Genomic DNA, 26,609 nt, shown 5'->3' with positions numbered 1-26,609 from the left:
CATGTGGAGGCAACATGGCAAAGTCAACTTTCCTTCTGGTTGTACAGAGAATTAGGTTTATGGGCAAAGGAGTTTGCTGCTGGGTCCTACTCTACTTCTTCCTTTTTTTTTTCATATTAACAACTTATTTTTTATTTTTGAATATCACAAACTTCAATCAGAATACTTTAAAAAATATTATTCTGCATGCGCTTAACAAATTTGACAAAGGGCAAGGATCCAGTTGACTTGTATTATGCTATGAAGTTTGAATTGAACAGCCAATTCACATATATTTAAAATTGTTAAGTACAGGTAGCCATGAACACTTCACTGCATTAATCTGATGGCATCCTACCTCTAGGCACACGTTCATGTAACACTACTAGTAATTACCCTGGAGCAGAGGCAAAATGGAGATGGAGGAATTGCCCTACAAAGCAAGTTTAAGGAATTAAACAGCGTTGTCATCATCGTCATCACTACTGAGGACAAAGCTGCTGCCTGTGGACAGAGGCCCTTCCTCCTTAACATTCCCTAAACCACCTGCAGTCCCTCTCTCATCAGAATCTTCAAACAACTTGTCACTGGAACTGTCATCAAACAACTTCTCGTTGGAATCTTCATCTTTGAACATCTTTTCATCTACGTCTTCATCTTCCTTTACATCTACATCTTCCTCATCTTCTTTTCCATCTGAATCTTCAAACACCTTTTCATCTGCATCATCTTCTTCGTTCTTTTCATTTGCATCTACCAGCCCCTTTTCTTATGTATCTTCTTTGTCCTCTTTTTCATCCGACTCATCGTCAAATACTTTTTCATATGTTTCTTCCTTCTCATCTGACTCTTCGTCAAATTCCTTCTCAGAGCCTTCTTCATCAAACACTTTCCTGGAGCTGTCATCTTTGAATTCTGATTTTTCAGAGTCATTTTCTTCTAACTCTTCTTCAGAAACGTTTTCATTAAATTCCTTTTCAGAGCCCTCTTCCTCAAAACCTTTCTCAAGGCCGTTCTCTTTTAACTCTTTTTCAGAGTCATCTTCAAATTGCTTTTCTGAGCACTCTTCAGACCCTTGTTCTGAGCTGCTGTCTTCAGCTGCCTTTTGGGGGCTGGCCTCCTCCTCAGACTCCTGCTCAAGGCCATTCTCATCAGGATCCGTTTTGGGTCTCTTCTTTTTGGACTCTCATTCAGGGCCATTCTCTTTCGACTCTTTTTTAGGACTATGCTCTTCATGCTACATCTCGGGGCTGCCTTCTCTGGACTCTCCGTTGGAGAAGTCTTCTTCACGCTCTCTTTTGGGACAGCCTTCCTCAAAGTCTCTTTCGAGGCAGCTCTCTTCAGATTCTTTTTGGGGACAGCCTTCTTCAGCCTCTTTTTCAGGGCCACTTCTTTTAGCATCTTTTTCAGAAGCAGCTTCTTCATCCTCTCCCCTATCTTCTGTCTTTTCAAACTTCTTTTCATCTATAAGTTCTTCAAATGCCATTTCAGTTGCGGCTTCTTGAACATTCATTTGAGATGTGCCAGGGTGCTCTGAAAAATGCCTAACTCTAGAAGGCCCCACCCTTCTGGAGCACAGAAGGAATTTGAAAGCTGAAGGCCTCTGTTGGCCTCAGGAGTGTTGAGGAAAGCCTCCCATCCTCTCAGCCTTTCCTCCCTTTCTCTTGTGGTCTCCTCCACCTGATAATCTGTAGTCCCATCACACACTTGGGCAGTGATTTGATGGCCACCAAACCACATTCCATTGAGGGTTTGAATATAATAACCAGCTTCCTCCAGGTCCCTATAGGACACAGAGGCCACACCATGAGGATGCCTATCAAAGAGAAGGAGCTTCCTAATTTGTCCAAACTTTGAACACTCTACTTGAAGGTCTTCTCTGATCTCGTTTGGCACCAGTGGATCATCCTCAAAATCCATACGATGAAACGTATTTTTGATGATGACAACTTGCTCGTGGTGTATTCAGTCTGGGCCAGCTCTTCTCTCAGGTCTCCAATCCAACTGCTTTTGTTGCAGACAACTTTTTCTTGTAGTCTTTGCACTTCTTCTTCTTCTTTGAGGTGTCGTATTCCCCTTTCAGTTGAAACTTTGCCACCTCCATATGTAATTTGTAGTCTCTAATTTCATCTTCATCCAAAAGTTTTAATGCGAGATCCACAGATTCTCTCTTCAAATAACAGCAAAGTCCATCTCCTTTAAGATTTCCTTGATTATCTTTGTAAAGCTTGACCTTAAATTCTTGTTTGAAGATCTCTCATAATAATGCACAACTTGGATATGAGCTGTATAAATTCATCCACCGTAATGTCTGGAGGCATATCAGACACATATACATTTGTATTTCTGTCTTCAACATGAAACCATCCTGATTCAACCTTTCTCTTTTCTCCCCTCTTTTTGGGATAACTGGGTTTGGGAGTTTTTCTCTGCAGAGGTTCTTCTGTAGTCCTAGCACTGACATCTTGGACGCTCGCAGTAGAACTAGATGCACCATCATTAGAAAATCCATAATTGGCCTGATATGTAGCAATAAAATCTTCAGTGATCTTGCGGAACCAAGTCTTCTTGTCCAGGTCCCATTCATACGGGGTGTCATTCGGCTGCTGCCTGAAAGAATTGGTTTCTCCACTGGGATCTTTCTGGGTATCACAGTCCTTGGTGTCTCCGTACAATTCTTGCATTCACAACTGCTCATCAAACTCGTCATTCGCATCCAAGTTGTTGCCGCTCATGTTGACGACTTAGCCCAGGGGCAGGGTCCAGGCGAGCAAAGAGGCCAAGCTGACACTGGTTCACCCTGCCAGGTCTTGCCGCCGCCGCTCGATCCAGAACATGGCAGGAGCGCACACACGAGCTGCCGCCACCTATCGGGTCTGAGACAACTGCGGCTCCCACGGCAACGTCCAGAAACCACTTGAAAATGGAGGCCCACTTAGGCTGATGCAGTCGCCATTGTCCCCTACTCTGCTTCTTAGTCCAACTCCACCACCCCCTCCCATGGAAGTTAGCTCACTTTGGTAAGAGAGTCTCTTATATGTTTTTGGCTTGAGGCAAACACTGGAGGCTGGTGCTTCTACATGGAGATAAGTACCATTGTGCTTATTACACTATCTTTATGATACACTTCCCAGTTAACTACTCAAAAACCTGTTCACACTCAAAGCCTTTATGCCTCTGATCTTAGTGTTAACTCATGGGTCCTAGTCTAGTCTATTCTTTCCCTGTATTATTAGTGGTTCCTACAGCTCTGTTGGATTTTAGCATCAATTTGATCCCATTTATATATCTTCCCCAAATTCCTAAATGCTTTGGGCTTACCAGTTTTTGTGCTTTTTTGTTTCATACTTTTACATTTCTTCTAGCATCTTAATGTGATTTTAGGATAAGGGAGACAGGAGTGCATACATTTAGTTAGTTACCTTCCTTTGAATGAATATTTACAATTAAAAACATCAAAACAAAACTTCAAAACTCATATTAATAAAGATGGTTTTATTGAGTTATAGGACAGGGCACATAAAAATCAAATATTTGATTAAAATTTAACCCTTTACTCAAAACTAGAAATTTTAAATATTAATAAGTAAGTTTTTAGCAGATGTCTAAATTGTTAACCACTTATTAATTATTTAAAAACTTTAAGGCAGATATTTACTTATGCACTGAATCCCAAATAGGTAAAAAGAATAATCACCCAAAGTTTGTTATCAATTAAAACAAATTAAAGTTAGTACTTAATTAAAGAAAACTTGTTGCATGTTAAGGAAATATAGCACATGCTTAATGTCAGCTCCCTCTCCCCATTTCATATTAAAGAATCACATACTCTCCCTTTCACTTCTTCTAAGCAGCATAGGAAAATCCCATATATAAAAAAGCTTAAAGTTTAATCTCCCCTAATACTATCTGATCATAAATTTCTTTGGTCAATGGAATGTATGATTTTTTCAACTTATCCATGAAGTAAAGTGGATCAGAAATTTTCAATGGACTAAATCCTTCCTCCACCAACCGAAACTTCTGTAGTTTGAATGTTCCTGTTGTTTCCATCTTTTCCTATAAAACAGTGACCAGGATTAGTGGAGTCACTCAATATTATGTATAATATACAAATAAAATATTCAACAATATAGACTGTAATATTTAATGAAAGCATTTTTATATCCAGTGACCATCTCTATTTTCACTACTAATAATTTAATATTAGAAATTTTAAAATGCTCTTTAGAACATTTAAATCTTTACCTTGATTTTCCTGTGAGCTTCATTCAACATATAAGAATTATGAACATAGTTAATAACTGATTACAAATATGTCTAAAACATATAGGTTTATCTCTTCAATCCAATGTCAAGGCAATATTATGTACTAAGAACGCTACTAGACGGCAAGAAGATAAAAGCTATAAAAGACAGCAATCTATTCCATAAGGCAGAATACTGCAAGAACCAGAGGGGGTAAGGAATGATCTAAAACTTGGGTTCCCAAACTATGCACTGAGGTGCCTCATAGTACCTCAGTGAATTGCCAGAGTCCCCATAGGATATTTAAATTTTTCAAGGTAAACCCAGTGACATCTGTTGTCACACTACCAACTACTTGGTCAAGGTAGTTCAGTTTCAATATTAGTTTATGATACATTGTTTTCAATGATGTCATATCTTTGAGAAACAGGGTTTTTGGTGGTTGCTATGATAAAAAGCAAGTATAACCAAAAGTCAAGGTGGACTATGGAATTAGTCTGGCCCTGTTCAGCACAATCTCATTCCAACATTTGAGGAGCTGTGCAATGCCCAACTTACATCTCCTTAATACATGTGGTTATTTAAATATGAAATAAAAGCATTTTTCTTTCCATTTATATGCATTATTTTTTCAAACAGCAACTAATTTATTAGACCTAAATAGTTATTTTGCTTTGCCCTAAGTACTGAATAAATGAATGTTTAGGTATTTGTTTTGGCCCAAGAGTGCCATGAATTAATTACTAAGACACTAAAGACGTTATGAATCGAGAAAGTTTAAGAATTTTTGCTTTAAGAAATTTAAAGGAGACAAGGATATTATCTCTGTGGTAGTTTCAGGCATAGGGAAGCAACCTTGTTTTAAGTCAGATGACATGCAGGGTCCATACAAGGTTCTATGAATAGTTTGGCCACTTATATGCATCCTTCTGAACGAATGCAACTAAGTCAACCTCTCTTTGAACCTTCTTCCCTGCTCTCATCCTCTACCCAACACTGTCATCACAGAATGAGATGTAACTGTGTAAAATCACATATTCTTTTCTCTTTTTAAAAAAATTAGTTCACATTATACAATTTGACAGTCTGCCTTCTTTAAAAAAAAAAAAATTAACCTGGTATGTTTCTCCAGGTTAGGTAATTTTCATCAAAATGGCACTTTTTAATGGTTTCATAGGATCTCATCTAATTATATATGTTAATTAACCTTACTCTTATTCTTGAACTTATATAGAGAATATTAAAAAATTTTACTACATAAATAATAACATTTTATATATAACATTTGTACATCTTTAATTATGTCCTAAGGGTAAATTTCTGGAAATGAAATTACTAAATCAAAATATATGCAAATTCTAAGAGCACGATCACATATTTACCAACTTATTTTCAAGAGAGATGATAACAATTTGTGTTCCCAGAAGCAAAATGAAAGGATCAGTTTAATTTCATCTCAGCCATACTGAGTAATATCACATTTAAAAATTTTTTGTAAATTTATTACTAAAAAGAATCCTTTTTAAATTTGTGCTAAACAGATCTTTAATAAGATAGTTGTCTTATTCATTTTGTCAGAAGTAACTTATATGTTTGCATTGCTTATATCAGATCATTTATTATAATTCATTAAATAATTTTAGTGCCGGGGCTTCCCTGGTGGCGCAGTGGTTGAGAATCTGCCTGCTAATGCAGGGGACACGGGTTCGAGCCCTGGTCTGGGAGGATCCCACATGCTGTGGAGCAGCTAGGCCCATGAGCCACAACTGCTGAGCCTGTGCATCTGGAGCCTGTGGTCTACAACAAGAGAGGCCGCGATAGTGAGAGGCCCGCGCACTGCGATGAAGACTGGCCCCCACTTGCCACAACTAGAGAAAGCCCTCGCACAGAAATGAAGACCCAACACAGCAAAAATAAATTAATTAATTAATAAACTCCTACCCCCAACATCTTCTAAAAAATAATAATAATAATAATAATACTTTTAGTGCCAACTAAGTGTCATTCATAGTGCTAACTATAGTAAATACTGTAGTAAACGTAACACTCATGGGCCAAGTTCTTTTAGGTGTTTAATGATCCTAAAATATTTTCTAAATTTGTACAAGACTGATTTAATCTTACAGAGGAGTCCTGTGACAAAATATTTCTTCTGCTTAACGACAGTGAATTTTAAGTTGCCCTTGGAGGAAAATGTTTAAAATATTATTTGATCCATCAACTTTCTACTCTACTAAGAATTAAAATCCATTCTTTCTGGGGCAAGATGGGAGGGGCAGGAGGGAGCTGGGTGTGGTTATAAAAGGGTAACGTGAGGGAGCCTTGTGGTGGTGGAATTGTCCATATCTTGACTATGGTCATTGATACATGAAGCTACACAGGTAATAAAAATGTATAGAGCTTAATACACACATACACACAAATGAGTACAAGTAAAACAGAGGAAATTTTAATAAGATGGAGTGGATTGTATCAGTGTCAATATCCTGTTTGTAATCATTTACACAGGATCTCTCTGTATTATTTCTTACAAATGCATGTGAATCTACAATTATTTCAAAAATTTCAATTAAAACCATGTTACTTCTTTTTTATATTTAGCTACCTTTATTATTTCAGAGGACTGCTATGAAAATAATGAGACAATATATGTAAAAGCTCTTAAAATATTATGTAAATGGAATATGTATTTATGACAGTTTAGATGATGTGTCTCATTGGCCAAGCAGTGACTTGGCCACAAGGATTACCCAGCAAATGCTTTAAAAAAGTATATTAAGTCAGCTATTGCTCTATCAGGGATGTAACAGTGATATGACAAACATATCCAGAAAAGTTCTATGTGATTGGATGTTAAGAGATGATGAGGACTGGCTTTGGGAAATTATATTTGAGCACAGTATTAAATGAATAAATGGCTGGATAAATGAGCAGGCAGAGTTACCCAGGAGCTGAGAAATTTTGTTTCCTTTTTATTGGACTTTACTCCAGCAGCCTAACAAGAGAAAGCCCACCTCTCAAAACCAGTGAGTTCAGAATTCCTGCAAAATATAAGGTCCCCGAAGGAGACTGGACAGAATGAAGCTAAAAAATTAAAGGCAGGGGCTTCCGTGGTGGTGCAGTGGTTGAGAGTCCGCCTGCTGATGCAGGGGACACGGGGTTCGTGCTCCGGTCTGGGAAGATCCCACATGCCACGGAGCGGCTGGGCCCGTGAGCCATGGCTGCTGAGCCTGCACGTCCGGAGCCTGTGCTCCGCAACGGGAAAGGCCACAACAGTAAGAGGCCTGCGTACCACAAAAACAAACAAACAAAAAATTAAAGGCAAAATTGCTTAAAGCCAATTGCCCTGAGGGTCTAAACACATCCTGCAGACACTTTGATGTCAGCTTGGTGGAACCTAATTTTAGGTACACAGCACCAAATGTCTTCACAAAGCATGAAGGCATGTGTAAGATTTGGGTTTGGCTTGCCACCATCACTGGGACCCTCATCTATCTGATTGAAGAGGAGGAGAGCAACAAGTAGGACAACGACAAAGACTTCCTAGCATTTTATTGTCCTCCCTTCTATAATTAGGCTTCAAATATAGCATATTTTAGCATCCCAATGTTTTTCATTGTTCTTGAAATTTTCTAATAAAAATAAAATGCACCTATTATCTAAGCGGTAAATATTACTTTATAACTAAACCATCTCCAGATTCCTGGTCTTAAATTTTATGGGTAGGTAAAATTACCTGAATTCTTAAAAATTGTGGGCAGGCATAAGCCGGTAAAAATGTTACAACTTGTTCATAAACTTTTTCCAAGTCTAAAGACATATTTGGTTTTAAAGTTATAGAAGCCATTCCTGCTTTTCCTTCATAATCTGAAAAAAAAAGTTTGTAATAGCATCAGTTTTACAAGTGGTAGGTGAACTTTTTAAAAAATCCAGTTAATTACACACTAATTGTTACAAATATAGACATTAAATCTATTGCAGCAATAACAATGCAACAGTAGCATAAATGAGTGGGTCTTTCCGGGCATATGATTTACTCCCTAGAAATGAATTAGGAGAAAGGAAGTACAGAGTCTATGTTTAATTGTTTAAACTACAGAAACAAAATAGATGGAATAGAAAACACCATAAGTGACCCATAATATGCATCCTGCCACTATTATAAAATATTAAGAGGAAACATTTTTTTAAAGGCAAATATATTTTAGAGAAATGTCCATGTTAAGCATCAATGCAAAAAATAAAGGGTATTATTCAAGTTAAGAAACTAGAGGCAGGTATTTCCACAACTAATTCCACAGATTGCTTACTGTTTATCATGCCACCTTTTTTCCAGGGCTTTGGAATCTCTTGTAGCATTTTGCCAGCACCCAGTGCCTGTCTATTAGAGTTAATATCCTCTTTCTTTGCCCCCCTATCCAAACATTCCCACACTCAGTGTCCCCTGCACCTACAAACATTAATTGGAAAATACTGTCATTTGTTTAAAAAAAAAAAAAGGTAGTAAAGGGGAATAGCTGTCCTGTGATTTCAAGTTGGTCACTTTTCTTTGCCATTTTCACCAACGGGAGACAATCCTCATAGGCATATTTATAACGATAAATGAGGCCAACCACATTTTAAAATAATTTCTGAAAAAGATTCAACTTAACTACAAGTCAGTGTTATTAAACATTTAAATTAGAACATGTTCCTATTTAGTGGTATGTATAAACTCTAGTCTTCAAGAGAAAAATAATAGACCATTGAAAAGCTGTAAATATTCTAGCAGTGAGTCACTGATCAGAGTTTTCAAGATCTGCTTAGAAATACACACATACATTAAAATGCAGTGGGTACCTTTCCCCTGGTGTGACCATGAAGTTTGCTAGCTTGGTCTAGGACATTACTTGCCAACCCAAAACTAAAATATTTATTTTAATATGTGAAAAATGAAATGCTGAGTTAATAAAATTGTTGCAAAGTGAAAGGAAAGTGGCACATTCTGAGAACCATTTCCAAACCTGAAACATATTCATACCTGGTACAGCCACACCATAGACATTTGTGTCCTGTATGAAATCCAACATTCCAACAATATCGGCAACCTCTGTGGTTGCAATATTTTCCCCTTTCCATCTAAACAAAAAAACAAGTTTCAGTTAGTTACCTATACTTGAAGAATGAGGTGCCCAGCTTTAAGTTTTAGTGTCTTGCATTTGGCTCTGTGCAAGCACCTAATAATAAAAAATAATGGCAGTTTTCAAAATGAAAAACATTTCTAAGGAAGAACTTTTTTGAGAAGTCAACAAAGTCGGTATCTATTTTTTATTTAAAATTACATCAGTATCTGTTTTTTATTTAAAATTACATTATCTGTGTCTCATTGGTACCAACTGCTACTGTAAAAGGTTTTTTTTTAATATGTCATAAAAAATAAGATAACAATAAATCCCTCTTTGTTTTGTAATATAACAACAGTGAAGTACAAAGAAAGCATTCTCTATCTCTAATGATAGAAAAAACTGAAAGGAAAGCTATAGTTGTCTTTTGGTGTACTGACCCCCTTTAATTTCTAGGAATTAACCCCTTTGGCTCTTTTAATGCATATGAATGTTTTAATTAAAATGAATTGACGGGCTTCCCTGGTGGCGCAGTGGTTGAGAGTCTGCCTGCCTATGCAGGGGACACGGGTTCATGCCCCGGTCCGGGAAGATCCCACATGCCGCGGAGCGGCTGGGCCCGTGAGCCATGGCCGCTGAGCCTGCGCGTCCAGAGCCTGTGCTCCGCAACGGGAGAGGCCACAACAGTGAAAGGCCCGCGTACCATAAAAAAAAAAAAAAAAAGATTTTACATAAGGTGACCTCCTAACATGACACAAAGAAGGTGAGGAAATATAATTCATTTATTCATTCAACGTTTTTGGACTGTCTACTGTCTGTCCTCTACTGTTCTATGGTCATTGATTAGTAAAGCAAAATAAATTCATAAGCCTAAAATAACCCTAAGGAATTAAAAAAGCAAATATAAGAAAGGGAAATTTTGCTGTTTCACTATTTTTGCCATTAGGTCAAGAATTAGACCATATTTGACTAAATTGGTTTTCTGTTTTTACCCTACCATTTAGACTTCACATCAGCCTGCCTGTATCATATGCTAAAAAAAAAGGAGCTCACTGATTTGGACCCAAAAGATTCGTTAAGATAATTACAAAAATGACATCAAAATGTAACTTATATTTCAATCTAGAAACAGATGGGCAGTGAATTTTTAAACTGGGAGACATTATTGAGATAAAAGCTCTCCGTTCCCTGAAGGTAGGCAGCAGGTGGTGTATAATGTTTCCACAGAGCCTCACTCAGAGCAGGGTTCACAATCATGGAGCAAGCTTTGCAACCGACGCTATTTCATACCTGAAAGTGTCTCCAATACGGTCCCAAAAATAAAGGAAATTCTCCTGGTCTTGGACCATTAAATCTCCAGTGTTAAAGTAAACATCTCCCTTCTTAAAAACATCACAAAGCAATTTCTTTTCTGTTTGCTTCCTATTTCCAGCATAGCCAAAGAAGGGATTCTTTGCATTCACTGGAGAAATGAGAAGTCCAGGTTCCCCTGGGAGAGAGGTATTTTCAGTGATTTGATTAAAACTATTATTACACACACCACGCATGTACCTAAGTTACATATGACCAACACATCCAGTGTAGCTTATATTACTTTCCTCTGAACTTATTTTTATTATATTTGACATCAATTACTCTGGGTGCCTAAATCTAACACCGTTTCACGGACTGCCAAAGCACAAATCACTTTGGAAAAACTAACAAAAAGGAACTTGAATATAAAGAAAGGAATATTAAATTTATTTTACATACTGGGTGGATACAGCAATGGCTACTTTTTTTGATTATGTAGATTCTAACACTGATAATAATGACAATTATATAAATAACAACTACAATAATAATTTTAAATAAGATTATGATGGTAGCAATATTTATTTATTGGGCACTTACTATGGAGCAAGCCCCAAGAGAAATGCAACTGTCACCTTATTAATTTTTCAAAGAAATCCTTTGAAATTGATCATTATAATCCCTATTTCACAGGGAAGGCACTAGGGTCCAGAAGAAGGAAGTATGTTAGCAAAGTCCAACAGATAAAAAGGAATGGACCTAGAACTCAAATTCAAGTCCCTATGATTTTTCTGTACAATATTATCTCTGATTTAATACATATGTTATTAGAAGCTTAAGAATAAGTTTTATTCCTCTAGCATGTTACTCTGGAAATCCTCAATGGACAGGAGATAAGCCACGAAATTTATTAGTTTTAATTACATTTAGACACATTATTTAAAATAATTTTTAATCGGACTTATTCAAGTTAATCAAGATACTGCCCAGCCATCAACAAGGTAAAAAACTACTAAGAGTAGAAGACAAAGGGGACCAGCAATCACTTCCCCAGAAGATTTCAAGGCCATTGCTGACTTGTTTTGGCCACTGTGAAGAAAACTAACATCTATGTGATGGGTTAGATGAGGCTGTATTCCTGCAAACTCTAAAGCGATTTATGTCATTTTAACACTCTCTTTTCAATTCTTATTGCTCTCACTCCTCTGGACATTATGGGTTCCAAGGGCACACATACCACTGGCCAAAACTAGCCTGCCCTGACTCAGCAGGGACCCCTCACTGTCACTGTCATCAGGGACACCATCATTAGCATCGTTAGCATAATCACTGCCATTGTTACACTTATTGAGCACTCTCTGGGTACCCGTCACTATTCTGAGCACTTTACATATGTATCCCATCTCATCCTCATCACACACCTGTAAGACAGGGCCTCATATTGTATTCATTTTACAAGTGAAATTGAGGAAGAAAAAGTAATTTGCCCAATATTACACAGCTGCCAAATGTTGAAGTTGGAATGTTTTTAACCAGGTCCATCTGACTCCAAAGGCTGTCCTGCCTCGCATATCCCATCCATCTACATCCCCCTATATACATTTCAGAATTTTCTAAGCCTCTTATATTTCCCTTAAAATTTATGTTCTTTATTTTTCTTCTTCAGGACACAGGTGATAGTTTCTTCACTGACAAATTAATTATTGCAAATGCTTAAAAAGGTCAGAGTGTATACTTATCTTTCCCTCCCAGGAATACTTTATGAAAGACAAAATGCTTTAATGTAAAATAAAATTGAGCAATCCATAATGAGAATTACAAAATTGTAAAGCAGGTATTTGGGGACAATCTGTTTTTGAAAAACCCTGAGGTTGCATAAGCAGTTCTGGGATTCAAGTTCCAATATCAGATATTATTGTAATTGTAATAAATAAAACACACTAGAAAAGAGTGCTTAAATAAAGTTCTTTGCAATCTCCTTAGAAGTGACTTTTTTCTTAGATGCTGTCTATAGAGTTGAATTAGAGAAAGATATTTGATAAATGCTCTTGAAATTCAGAGGATTGGGAAATTTGCTTTTTAAAAGACAAGGCTTATATTTTTGTCCAATCTTTCAGCTACCAGGAAAACAAAACCCCAAAACCAAAATAAAGAAACCCGGGTCTGTGACCTTTATCTCCATATTTGAAGTCATCTCTGAAATGTAGTTTAAACATATTCTGAGGCAGTAAAAAGTAACTTGGGCCTGATTCTTTCAGACTGGATCTCAAACCAATTCTAAGGGCACATCTCTACATTTAATTTTCTAGATTGATTATACGCAGCCGCATGTTAACTGGGGCACTCGCTTTCCTTAAAATTTCTAACCCAAAACTATGAGAAAGACTAGCCTGGTGGAGGGGAAGTGGGAGCAAGAAGAGAAAGGGAGGGAGGTAACTGGCCACATGACAGGCCCTCCAGAGGGCTCTGCATACATCATCTCATTAAAGTATCAACAATCACCGCCCGAAAGAAACACTGCTACCTCTACTCTGCATATGAAGAAAATGAGACTCAGACAGGTTGACAAAGTTGGACAGTTTCTAAGTGTGAGAGCCCAGATTTGAATCAAAGTCTGTCTCACTTTCCACTATACGTAGAATCATAAATTGCCATGCATTTTTATATTATATCTTGGTGGTACAGGACATCAGACATATGCCACTGTAAGAGTGGTGGATTAAGAGAACTATAAGCCCACAGTAATCACTTTTAAATTTTCGTAATTACCATCTGAGTGACCCACGTGGGGCCTCTAACTTCTAATAATTAAACCATTCTACCTGCATTAAAATTCCAAATAAGTCACATATTAGAAATAACCACTCTTTCTCTTCTAAATTCAGTAATTAAAGAGAAATTCAAGAACTTTGCCTGAGGAGACATCTTCAAATACAAGAATCTTACCTTTTTTCACACGACTACACCAGCTGTGTTCATTTCTAATGGGTTCATCTTTCTGAAAATCATACTTTATCAAGTCAAAAGCGAAAAAAAGCTGCAAAAAACAGAATGAAACAAAAACAAGATTTAGTTATTTATTTGTGCAATGACATCTCCTGGTAGTAGATTTAAATCTCAGTCAATTGAAATACAGAATTAGAATGTGGATTTATTAAAACAAGTGAGCTTTCCTGGTAAAAAGTTAAATAAATGTTTAAAAATCAAAACTGAAGGTGTTAGTAACCAGCGCTCATGTACTGGCATTTACTTTCACTTCTTTTATGTTGCACCTTACCTTAGAAAAGCCTTACTAATTCTAATCTTTTCTTTTTAAGTTTTTTCTTTTTTTTGATGTGGACCATTTTTTAAAGCCTTTATTGAATCTGTTACAATATTGCTTCTGTTTTATGTTTTGGTTTTCTGGCCCCGAGGCATGTGGGATCTTAGCTCCCCGACCAGGGATCAAAATCTTAACCACTGGCCAGCCAGGGAACTCCCCTAATTTGAGTACCAGGAAGCAATCCCTGCGCGAAATCACATACTCTGCTAACTATAGTTAAGAGGACACTTTCTTGCCTTCTCTTTTTTGCAATCTTTCAAACATCCCTTGAAATGGAAAGTTTTAATAGAACTAAAATGTCAACTATGTGAATGCAAGGATTGTGTTGTGTATTTTAACTTACCATCCCTTGTAAAGGGACTAGATGCCTCAAAAGTACTTGTTTTTGTCACTTACTTAGACCTTTTCCCCAGGCCTTTCAATTTAATGTCCTTAAACTAACCCTCAGTACTTCTGTACACAGTTGTGGTGTAAGATGGAAATTTGTTGGAACATCCTCATCACATCAGGAAACAAGCTAATTGGACATCTCTCCTTGACCCCCAATATTTCCAGCTCCTCTGCTCTTGTAACGTTCGTATTACCATGTCATGCAGATTCACAGATCCTCAAAATCTGACCCTGGGAGAGAACTGCAGATTGGTTCAATCCAACTCCCTCATTTCATGCATAAGAAAATTGAGGTTTTCCCAATCAATTAAACAAGCAATCTTATTAAGCTGAACCAGCACGTACTAAACTAAAATGGAGGTGATAAAATGAAGTGAGAAAAAATAATTAGGAAGGACAAACAAAAGAGAGAAAGAGAGAAGGAGGAGCATGAGGAGAAGGAGAGAAACAAATAAAGAACAAATGGGAAAATATGAATAAAATTAATGAGATAAATGTAATAGTATAATTTATTATCAAAGACTAAACAAACATCTCAGGAAAGTCAACATGTAACTACAATCACAATTCATTGTTTGAATTAAAATACAAATGAGAGCAACTTATATATATATATTATAAATTTATTTATTTACTTATTTATTTATTACTTTTGGCTGTATTGGGTCTTCATTGCTGCGTGTAGGCTTTCTCTAGTTGGGGCAATGGGGGCTACTCTTTGTTGCGGTGTGCGGGCTTCTCATTGAGATGGCTTCTCTTGCCGTGGAGCACAGGCTCTAGGCGCTCAGGCTTCAGTAGTTGTGGCTCGTGGGCTCTAGAGCACAGGCTCAGTAGTTGTGGCACACGGGCTTAGTTGCTCTGCAGCATGTGGGATCTTCCCGGATCAGGGATTGAACCCGTATCCCCTGCATTCACGGGCAGATTCTTAACCACTGTGCCACCAGGGAAGTCTGAGAGCAACTAATATTGATTGAGTACTTACTTTGTCTCAGTCACTGTGCTAAGAGCTTTTAATTTAATCATCAAAAACCCTATAAGGTAGAAATTAATATTATCCTATTTTAAGATGAGGGCCAATGAAAGAGACAGCAAAACAAAACAATTGTTACTCTTGACATAAAGATTCTTATTAAAATGCAAGCTTGCATCTTGTTGGTCTTTGTCTGTAATTGGGCTAATAGGATATTGGCTACTTGCCTAATGACTGGTCAAAAGAAAGATTCCAGAGGTTCCAGAACTGCATTTATCATTTCAGCCAAACTAGAACAGAGTCCTGTTTATTACTCTCTCGTGTTTTAACATGCTTTATATTTTGAAAAATTTGCCCAGCAACTGGTAATATCATCTTTAACATTATTTCTTTTACATTAATTTGGCAACCACACGCATGGATAAGATTCATTCCACACCAAATCACTGTTCAGTGCGCCTGTTCTCAGATACAGGGGACTTCATGGTCAGAAATTGAGTAATTTTATAGTACAAATGAAATTTAAATATATCACAGCACCTTCTAGAAGTAGCCTGGATCAGAGCATTAAGTCTCAGCTAGAAGAATTTCTATTTTTTTTCCTGCCTTCAAGAGGACCCATGAGGTTACAAAAACGGTTATGTTATAATAACACAAATAAAGAAACAGATGCCACACTTCAATATCTCCTAAATGTATAGTATACATACACGTACAGGTATAGGTATAGGAAGAGGTATACATGGCCAGAAAACAGCTGCAGGGGTTCTCATTTGTAACAGTCTAGACAAATGGGTCCCCAGAACTGTACAGCATACATCTATGTGACTGTGCACACTGGCCCTTGGAGTTCCCACACATACCTGTATGCTTTTGCATATTCAGATTTGTAAATTTAGAAGTTAGAAAGGGAACACAAAAATTATTTCCTCTATAAATAAATGAGTAGACTTTGAATCCAGAAGAAAGTGACTTGTCAAAGTCAAAAAGTCAAGTAGTGGCAGAGCTGGAACTAGAGCCCTAGGTACAGTGATTCGAATTCAGGATTTTTTTGCCTCAGCGTTATACTACATTGCTTTGACCTATACAGTACAGGCTCATTTATCCCTCACCATAGGTAAAGGGTGGTTTCTCTGTTTCCTTAAACAGAAGACCCTTAAAATATACAAACACACACACTCATAAACTTATCATCTATCATAAATATACATTTATATACCTATAGTAACATGTAATATTATATAGACTTGGGACATTATGAATACTCATTTCTAGGATGCACTATTATGCAACAGAATAGTTTTCTGAATGGTTTGCAGACTTGTATTTAAAAAATAATCATTTTTTAAAAATCAAGTAAAACAGAAAAATAAGAAGAAAAAGTTAAATTTCCCCAAATTTTAACCAAAAGTAAACCATTCTTAACATGGTGTAATATATTCTCAATACAAAGTGATCCCTGGCCATTCTATCTAAAATTTCAAAAAACGCCTCCCAATACACATGCACATACACACAATCTCCTTTCCCTGTTTAATTTTCCTCTTTTGCACTAATGAGTATGTGCTATAGACTGTATTTTATTTATTGATCTCGTCTGTTTTCTGTCTTCCTCAATAGAGCATGACCTGCACGTGGGCAGGAATTTATGTGCGTTTTGTTCACTGTGCTCACTTGTGTCAGGCATACTGGAAACATTATAAATATATATAAAGAAAGTCATTTGATGAACAATCATTACAAATGCATTTAAATCAATAGAGGGAAAGGTATGAAACTGATTAGTAAAATAATTTATGAAAAATGAAACCACACCATTCTAGTAAATGCAATCAATTTAAATTTTCTTGAATTTAACAAAAGAAAATGGAACCAAAGTTAAACTAAAATGTGTGTTTAGCATAACAGATACCAGTCCCTATGGGGTCAAAGAATTTAACTTTAACCACAAATTTAATTAGAGGCCTGGCCTTTGCTCTCAGCTTCTGGGAGATAATTTCTCACAATGTCATGAGGGACAGGACTTTTTATTTGCCTAAGGACCTTGGGCAACCAGATAGTAACTCTATGATTGAGAGTGGGTCTCTGAGCCGTGCCAATAATGTTATGCAGGGTTGGGGCTTTGGGTCACCCAGCTTGACCTCCTGAGGGACTGGAGGTGGAGGTTGACCACAGAGGCAGCCAACTAGATTTAAAAGATTGAGCCCCCGCAAAAGACTCTGGACATCAAGCCTGGGTGAGCTTCCTGAGTTGGCAATACTCCATGTATTGTCACACATCAATTCCAGGAGAGTAATATCCTCCTGACTTCACAGGAGAGGACGACTGGAAGCCTTGTATTTGGTACCCTCCTGGATTCTACCCTGGCCTTCCCTTGACTGATGTTCCTTCCCTTGACTGATGTTAATCTATATCCTTTAGGTGTAATAAACTGTAACTATTATATGGCTTTTGGTGAGTTTTGTGTTCCTTCCAGTGAATTATCAAACTTAAAGGTGGTCTTAGGGACTCCCAAGCTGCAACTGATGTTAGATGTGACGGTGGTCCCACGTGAACTGTTTTCTAACTTCACAGTTGGCTAAATTTCTTAGTCTCTAAAAGATGCCTACTTTAAGACAATAAAAAAAGTTTATACAAATGTGAGCAAAAGGAACCTTTTTAATAAGTCTCATACTTTATCTTTACTTTGTATCTATGGATTTACCACCATAAAAGATGAGATAATCAATACTTATACCTTCTTCTCTCCTCCCACACAATTCTCATTTTTTTTAGTTATAAGTATTTTTATAGTCAGGATTTATACTTCCATTCGAACTATAAACATAATTCAGAGCTTTTCAATCCTCTATATTTAAGTGGATTCAAGCAAACCTTTCAACTGAAGGTGGTTCCTTCAATTTCTAAACTGCTTTATCTTCAGGTTCACTAGAATTTTTCATTCAGTGAATATAAAGAAGTAGTATATTCCTGTAAGTACATGGGAATTATATTCTCTGATTTCTTAAAAGTTTGAGAACACTACTTTGTTGCCTTTAGACTTGTAGGACAAGTTTGTTAGAACTAAAATTCTTAGGTGAAAACATTATGCTCTTTTTGGGGGGGCACCGAGTGTAATGTTTTTGTTTTGAAAGATGCCTGAGACATTTCCCATCTTCACCATATACTTTGTACATCTTTTGCTTTTTCTGCCTTAGCATTTTCTTATGGTTCTTTAATTTACGTTCAGTAATTTCGCCAGAATATATATATTTCCTGATGATCATTCTGTACCATACTTTTTCCCCCTGGAACATAATGTGCTCTTTTGCTAAAGATTCAAATCTTTATTTTCAGGAAGTTTTCTTCTATTAGGTTTCAAATAGTTTTTTTCACTTTGATTTGTTTTCTTCTACCAGAACATGAATGAAGCACATGTCAGATCATTGTCTATGCTTTCAAAATTTACCTTTCTAATTTATTTTATATTATTATTTGCTTATTCTTTACATCTGTGTGACTCCTTAATCCCATCCATCTTGCTAACAATGTTTTCAGTACTGTTTATTTTTAAGTCCTTCAGTGTGGTGTTCAACTCTGTAATATTTTCATTTTTCCCTTTTATTCTTTTTCCTTTGGGTTGAGCATGCCTACTTTCCAACTCCATTTGTTGATCTATGATTTCCTTGCATTTTCCTTTGAGCTCTTATTGTTTAAAGAGAATATTATTACAATTTTTTGAACCTATGGGAAATTGTTTTTCTAAACATTTTCTGGCCATTTGGGGGGACTTATTATTTTGATATTCATCCATATATTTTTAGCTGTTTTTTATTTAGATTCATTTTCTCCCTTTCTTTCAAGTTTTATTTCCTCTATGGATTTCATGTTTGTTCCTTCCCAATTATTATTACTGGGCATAGAAAAGGAGACGGCAGTCCCCAATTTTTACTTGGATTTGTCTCTCAAATGCACTGTCACTAAATTTTTTATATTTTTTGCTTTGGGGGCGTATATGGGACACACCTCCCTTCAGTTTCATGCATTTAAATAGTAAGCATAGCACAGAAGAAGGACATTTGGGTTAGAGGAACTCTGTTGCTGCTTCATCTTTTTCTTTCAGTTTTAACATCCTATCTCCATTTAGAGGCTGATTCCTCTCTCAGATGGTAAGTGTAAGCCTCCAATAAGTTTAAATTTTTGAGAGACGCACTTAAATCTCCTCACATAGTTATGAAACAGTTATTGGTCCAATCTTTTTCTGATTACCTGCTATGTGATGAAACAACATGCAAATGAAATGATAAAAGACTAGAATTCATATGACATTGCGTACTATTTTTTCATTTTCAAACTGAAAAAAAAAAAAAAACCAGAAAAAAAAATCAGAAGTTGCCCAAATAAACTGGAGACAATCATAACTTCCTGCATTATGAACATTATAACAGTCTGACAGGGACTTTAAGATATTAGAAAATTATAATGAGGTCAAGCCAGTAATACAAAATATAAATCTTCATTGTATTCCTATTACATGATTACTTAGGAATGACTCAGCTTCACCAAAAAGCTTTAATTATGAATACCAAATTTTTAACGGAACCAGTGCAATCCATTGAGAAAATTAACTGTAAAGAATGTAATAATACTCGGTAATATCAGCACTTACTTTCCCCCAATTATTTTTGTTCGCAACACACATGTATTTCTGAAATGTCAACAAGACCCTCACAGTCCCATAAAACGCATTATAAAAATAGTTTGTACCTTCTCTAAGTTTCAAACATTAGGGCAATTTATACCAGCTTTGAATCTATTTCTTTACTCTTTAAAAATTATACTTTTATCACTTTTGATAATCCTCACTAAATGTTTCTTTTTACTTTTTTAAATTATGCTTTTTATTACTTCCTTCCTTTTATACTCTTTGAGTTTATTTTAGTTGTTTTTTAAAATTAACTTACAGAAATGGATATTTAGCTCACTAATTTTCAGCTATTCTTATCTGAGCTTTGAAATGTAACATTTTCATTATGATTCAGCTTAAATTATTTTCTATTTCTATTTTTCTATTATGATTTTTTTCTTTGACTCAGAAATTTAGAGCTGTTTCATTTCCAAATATATAGGAGATGATCTAGCTGTTATTTTAAACATTTCTCTCTTAATTAAACTGTGGTCAGAGAACATAATCCATATATACTCAAGCCTATGAAATTTGCTGGAATTCCCTATGCAGTCCTGTAATATTTGTGAATGTGTGATAAACGCTTAAAAATAATGGATATTCTGCAGTTTTTAAATGCAGTGTCCTATATATGTTCATTAGTTCAAATAGTTTAGTTATTGTATTATTCTAATACACTATGTCATTGAAAAAATTTTTGCATGTTCTATCAAATAGTAAAGAGCTAAAATAAAATATTCTACTATGATTCTGGATTTGTTTATCTCCCCTTGAGGTTATATAAATTTTGATACTTTTTTAAAATTTTCATTTTTATTATTTAAAAATATTATTGTTGAATATAAATTCTATTTTGATAATTATTTCCTCCAAACAAGTTGAAGATATCTGTCCACTATATTTTGTCTTCCATGGTTGCTATTGAGAAATTAGCTGTCTTTTACTCCTAAGAAGGTAATTTTTTGGCTAGTTTAAAAATTTTAGTGATATCTTGACATAGTTTTTAAGGAAACCATATATTAGAAGCCTACATATAATTTTTGAGTGATATAAAAATGAATGGAAAGTAGAAATAGTGGATTAAAAACAGAAAATGGAGTCAAATTAATATATATTGGGACCTATGCTTGTTTATACATTAAATTTGAAAACTGAACAAAAGAACTAACTATCATTATTCCCATATGACAGTGGGAAAAGATGGGAGATAATTGAGGTTTTCACAGTCTATGGCACCACAGTTCATCTAGAGGCCACTATGTTATTTATAGAAGTTCTCAAATTAAAAAAAAGGTGATAACATTTAGCATAATTTACAAGCACAAAGTCTAGAGGAGAGGTTAGCAGATCTCAATATATTTCTTTTGTAAAGAAAATATTTTACTTACTTTGTGAAGGAAATTCGCTCTCCCAACTGATCCAATTTTCCCAGTGTGATTCATGAAACAAATGTTTCCTTCAGTAGCTCCATAAAGCTCACACATCTTAATATTTCCAAATCTGTCTAAAAATTCTCTCCATACGTCACTCCGTATGCCATTTCCAACTGCCAAACGTACCCGATGATCCTTTTCTCCTTCTCTCTGTTAGAAGAAAAGATTTTACTAGTAATTTATTATTTCCAGTTCCCAATTTTTTCTTTCATTGCTATTACTTAAATAGCAACCATCCAGAAGTAAGTTGCATGTGTGCAATAATGCAAAGGAGTAAAAAAAGTATCATGTAAGTCCATGGCAGAACTAAGTCCAATAGCTAATGAAACTAACACTGGTCCAGAGTAATAGAGCTTTATTTCCCTATATCTGGCAAAATCGCTTCCTAAATTTGAGATGCTGAAGTCTTATTTTTCCTGAAATATGCTTTCTTCCTTACCAGAATGGAGGCTCCTCAAAAAATTAAAAGTAGAACTACCATATGATCCAACAATTCCACTCCTGGGTATTTATCTGAAGAAAACAAAATCTCTAATTCAAAAAGATACTGCACCCCATGTTCATTGCAGCATTATTTACAATAGCCAAGACATGGAAGCAACCTAAATGCCCATCAATAGATGAATGAAGAAAATGTGGTATATACACAATGGAATATTATTCAGTCATAAAGAAGAATGAAATCTTACCATTTGTGACAACATGGATGGACCTTAAGGGCATTATGCTAAGTGAAATAAGTCAGACAAAGAAAGACAAATTCTGTATGATCTCACATATATGTGGCATCTAAATAAAACAAACAACAGCCAAAACAAAAACCCAAAACCCTGAGCAGAGAACAGATTGGTGGTTGCCAGGGGCAGGGTGAGGAGTGGGCAAAAATGGGTAAAGGGGGTCAAAAGGTACAAATTTCTAGTTATAAAATAAATAAGTCCTGGGGATGTACTGTACAGCGTGGTGACTATAATTAACAATACTGAATTGCATATCTGAAAGTTGCTAAGAGAGTAGAGTTGACCCTTGAACAACCAGGGATTAGGGACATGGAGATGAAGTAGAAAATCCAAATGTAATTTCTAGTTGGTTCTCAGTATCACTGGTTTCACATCCACAGATGCAACCAACTGCAGATCATGTAGTACTGTGATATTTACTACTGAAAAAAAATCTGCATATTAAGTGGACATGCACAGCTCAAACCCATGCTATTCAAGGGTCAACTGTAAATCTTAAAGTTCTCATCACAAGAAAAAGAAAATTTGCAACTATGTATGGTGTTGAATGTTAATTAGACTTATACTGGTGATCAATTTGCAATATATACAGTATATTGAATCATTACATTTTACACCTGAAACTATATGTTTTATGTCAGTTATACCTCAATTAAAAAATTAGAGTAAGAATATAATATCAGCTTAGTCATGGTAAATCCATGATTCCTTCTGAAGTACCTCCAACCTTACAAAAGTAATACAAAATAACAAGAAATAACAATAAACAGACAACAATAATAGAGAAATCAATTCTCCCTGACACAGTTAAAAATGGTCCAATGAACACATTCTTTACCTTAGTTCCTTCTCCGTCTTAAAGGAGATTTTAATCTATTAACTCTCAAGAAAAAAGAGAATGTGAAAGAAAGGTAATTTCACAAACTGAAAGGTGAATAGATAAAAGGTATGAGATTAAGCAGAGTAGTTAATTCTGAAATCTAAGCCCACAGTTGGGTGCGCAACACATGCTCCTAAGAGTGTCAAGGAAACAACAAAAAAATGAGGAAGGCAGAAGACTTGGTTGGAAATTTGTTTAAGAAGCATCTGCACCCCTAGACACCCTGATTCAGATAATACATCTGGGAGTCTGACCTCTGCACACTGGTCAAACACTGGAGACACTCTCTGGAGAAGCCCAACCAGATACCATTTCAGATGCAGGAATCTACTGAAAACAGTAAGTTCAATGCAAGCCTGAATACTAAATGGTGAGATCTCAGAGCCAAACTAATCTACAGAGGTAGAAATCAGAATATTGTTCACATTTGGTAGGACAATGACTGATTTTTTTTTATGACAACCAGGGGGAATATCTTCAAGAAGAAAATAAATAAAATTCATTAAAAATACTTGAAGTGTTGTTAAATCATATTCAGAAATTTGGGCTACGATGGAGAGATGAATTAGTAACAGGCATTTAGAAGGCAAAATTTAAAAAGTCAATTATTTTCAGTAATAAAAAGTTAAAATTGTTATTATATTTTAAATACATTATGTGTCAGCTATGAATAATATATATATAATTTTTATAATGAAAAAACTTATTATCAAAGTATTTTAAAATTATCATAATTAGATTGGTGCCATAGAGGGAGAAGAAACATATGTGTGTGAATATGTGAGTAAGAAGCCAGGTAGAGGATAGTTAAGACTGAAAAATCAAGAAACAGTAACATACATGTTTTATTAAGAAATATGGAAGTAAATAAAACCCAAAATATCTTAAAATAATTAAATATGTTTACCTCTAGAGGTCAAGTATTGATAGGAGGGGGTATTGTTTTCTTGAGAGTACTATTTGATTTTTCAGAATTGTAAAAGTACTAATTTAATAAAATAAAAATTAAATTAAAAAAATAAAATAAGAGCCGAGGTGTGGATACATCAGAATCTGACTTGTGGATTTCATTAGGCCCTTAAACCCTTAAGGGTTTAAGGTAAATATTCCACTGATAGAAAAAAACAAACAAACAAAACAAACAAACAAAAAACCTCACTCAATCAAAGTAGCTACTTCCAAGACAGAGGATTATTTTCTACCACTAAATACTACCAGGAGCAGTTCTGTCCTGGTTCCAACTCCCACGGGCATGCCCAGTATTGCTGACCTGGCATGGAACTAGCTCTTGGATTTTTCACTGCCATTTTCATATATAAAACAGTAGTGTTGAAAATCTAAGGATTTATTCTGCTTTAACAGAGAACAATCTTTTATTTTTATTTATTATTTTTTTAATTAATTTTTTTTGGCTGCGTTGGGTCTTCAATGCTGCACGTGGACTTTCTCTAGCTGTGGCAAGCGGGGGCTACTCTTTGTTGCGGCTTCTCATTTCTCATTGTGGTGGCTCCTCTTGTTGCTGAGCATGGGCTCTAGGAGTGTTGGCTTCAGTAGTTGCAGCACATGGGCTCAGTAGTTGTGGCTCATTGGCTCTAGAGCACAGGCTCAGTAGTTGTGGTGCACAGGCTTAGTTGCTCCGCAGCATGTGGGATCTACCTGGACCAGGGATCAAACCCTGCATTGGCAGGAAGATTCTTAACCACTGCACCACCAGGGAAGTCCAAAGAACAGTCTTTTATATGGCATGATTCTTGGATGCTTTTCAGGTTAGAGATGAGTTTTAGCAAGTATTATTTATAAACTGAATTGGCACACTCTGGAAAACCAATAAGAAGGTGGTTGACACACCAAATTCCATAGACTTTAACCTGTGTGGGATATATAGCTATACAAGCTTACTAAATAATAATATTCATCCAAAGTCATTCAACTGATATAGAAAATAAAATCATCAAAACTAGGATAAGGCTTTTGTCTAGAAATTTCAAAGTCATGTATTTAACTCTCAAGATATGTATTTATTTACAGTATTTAAATATTTATTCTATTTTCCTTTCATTTAAAAGAAAGCCCAGAATATCATGCTTTGAGGAGTATGAAGAAAGATCAACAGATTCATTACTTAGTGTTGTGGGAAAAAAGAAAATGCATATTTCTTCTGTTGTTGATATGCATGCACTCCTAAAACAGTAAAATACAAATGACAATTGATATAAGGGATATAAATTAGTTATTTTCAGTTTATTGAGATATAATCTAGTTTCAGTGACATTATTCAGATTTTTGTTTACCAGATTAAAATCATGAGCATGGAAATATATATATACATATATATATATGAAAATAATGATTCCTTTATCTATAATAATGATATAAAAATTATATGAAGCTCTGTAGCAAGATCAAAATATACAGATATAGTTATTTTTTATTTTTTTTTACATTTTTAAGGAGTATAATTGCTTTACAATGGTGTGTTAGTTTCTGCTTTATAACAAAGTGAATCAGTTAAACATATACATATGTTCCCATATCTCATCCGTCTTGCATCTCCCTCCCTCCCACCCTCCCTATCCCACCGCTCTAAGTGGTCACAAAGCAACGAGCTGATCTCCCTGTGCTATGCGGCTGCTTCCCACTAGCTATCTATTTTATGTTTGGTAGTGTATATATGTCCATGCCACTCTCTCGCTTTGTCACAGCTTACTCTTCCCCCTGCCCATATCCTCAAGTCCATTCTCTACTAGGTCTGTGTCTTTATTCCTGTCTTACCCCTAGGTTCTTCATGACATATTTTTTTTCTTAAATTCCATATATATGTGTTAGCATACAGTATTTGTCTTTCTCTTTCTGACTACTTCACTCTGTATGACAGACTCTAGGTCCATCCACCTCATTACAAATAGCTCAATTTCGTTTCTTTTTATGGCTGAGTAATATTCCATTGTATATATGTGCCACATCTTCTTTATCCATTCATCTGATGATGGACACTTAGGTTGTTTCCATCTCCAGGCTATTGTAAATAGAGCTGCAATGAATATTTTGGTACATGACTCTTTTTGAATTATGGTTTCCTCAGGGTATATGCCCAGTAGTGGGATTGCTGGGTCGTATGGTAGTTCTATGTGTAATTTTTTAAGGAACCTGCATATTGTTCTCCATAGTGGCTGTACCAATTCACATTCCCACCAGCAGTGCAAGAGTATTCCCTTTTCTCCACACCCTCTCCAGCATTTATTGTTTCTAGATTTTTTGATGATGGCCATTCTGACTGGTGTGAGATAATATCTCACTATAGTTTTGATTTGCATTTCTCTAATGATTAATAATGCTGAGCATTCTTTCATGTATTTGTTGGCAGTCTGTATGTCTTTCTTGGAGAAATGTCTATTTAGGTCTTCTGCCCATTTTTGGATTGGGTTGTTTGTTTTTTTGTTATTGAGCTGCATGAGCTGCTTATAAATGTTGGAGATTAATCATTTGTCAGTTGCTTCATTTGCAAATATTTTCTCCCATTCTGAGGTTGTCTTTTGGTCTTGTTTATGGTTTCCTTTGCTGTGCAAAAGCTTTGAAGTTTCATTGGGTC

The 26,609-nt window shown here is 35.7% G+C and overlaps 1 protein-coding gene and 1 pseudogene across 1 annotated transcript in view; both read right to left on the bottom strand.

Moving 5' to 3' along the window:
- Positions 1-433: 433 nt before the first annotated feature.
- On the bottom strand, positions 434-2,714 carry LOC115860176 (17S U2 SnRNP complex component HTATSF1 pseudogene; annotated as a pseudogene).
- A 763-nt stretch (positions 2,715-3,477) lies between these two features.
- The window catches only part of SLC27A6 (solute carrier family 27 member 6), a 64,147-nt gene continuing 41,015 nt past the window's right edge, over positions 3,478-26,609 (bottom strand). The window contains exons 5-10 of the mRNA XM_030869730.3: positions 21,359-21,553; positions 13,569-13,659; positions 10,620-10,818; positions 9,248-9,345; positions 7,964-8,094; positions 3,478-4,038 (exon numbers count right to left, since the gene is read on the bottom strand). Coding sequence (XP_030725590.1) covers positions 3,862-4,038; positions 7,964-8,094; positions 9,248-9,345; positions 10,620-10,818; positions 13,569-13,659; positions 21,359-21,553 — 891 coding nt within the window. The 3' untranslated portion in view covers positions 3,478-3,861. The remainder of the gene's footprint in view (positions 4,039-7,963; positions 8,095-9,247; positions 9,346-10,619; positions 10,819-13,568; positions 13,660-21,358; positions 21,554-26,609) is intronic.

Source organism: Globicephala melas, chromosome 3 (assembly GCF_963455315.2).
Source record: "Globicephala melas chromosome 3, mGloMel1.2, whole genome shotgun sequence".
In the NCBI taxonomy this organism is placed as follows: domain Eukaryota; kingdom Metazoa; phylum Chordata; class Mammalia; order Artiodactyla; family Delphinidae; genus Globicephala; species Globicephala melas.
This window is presented reverse-complemented; position numbering and strand designations above follow the sequence as displayed.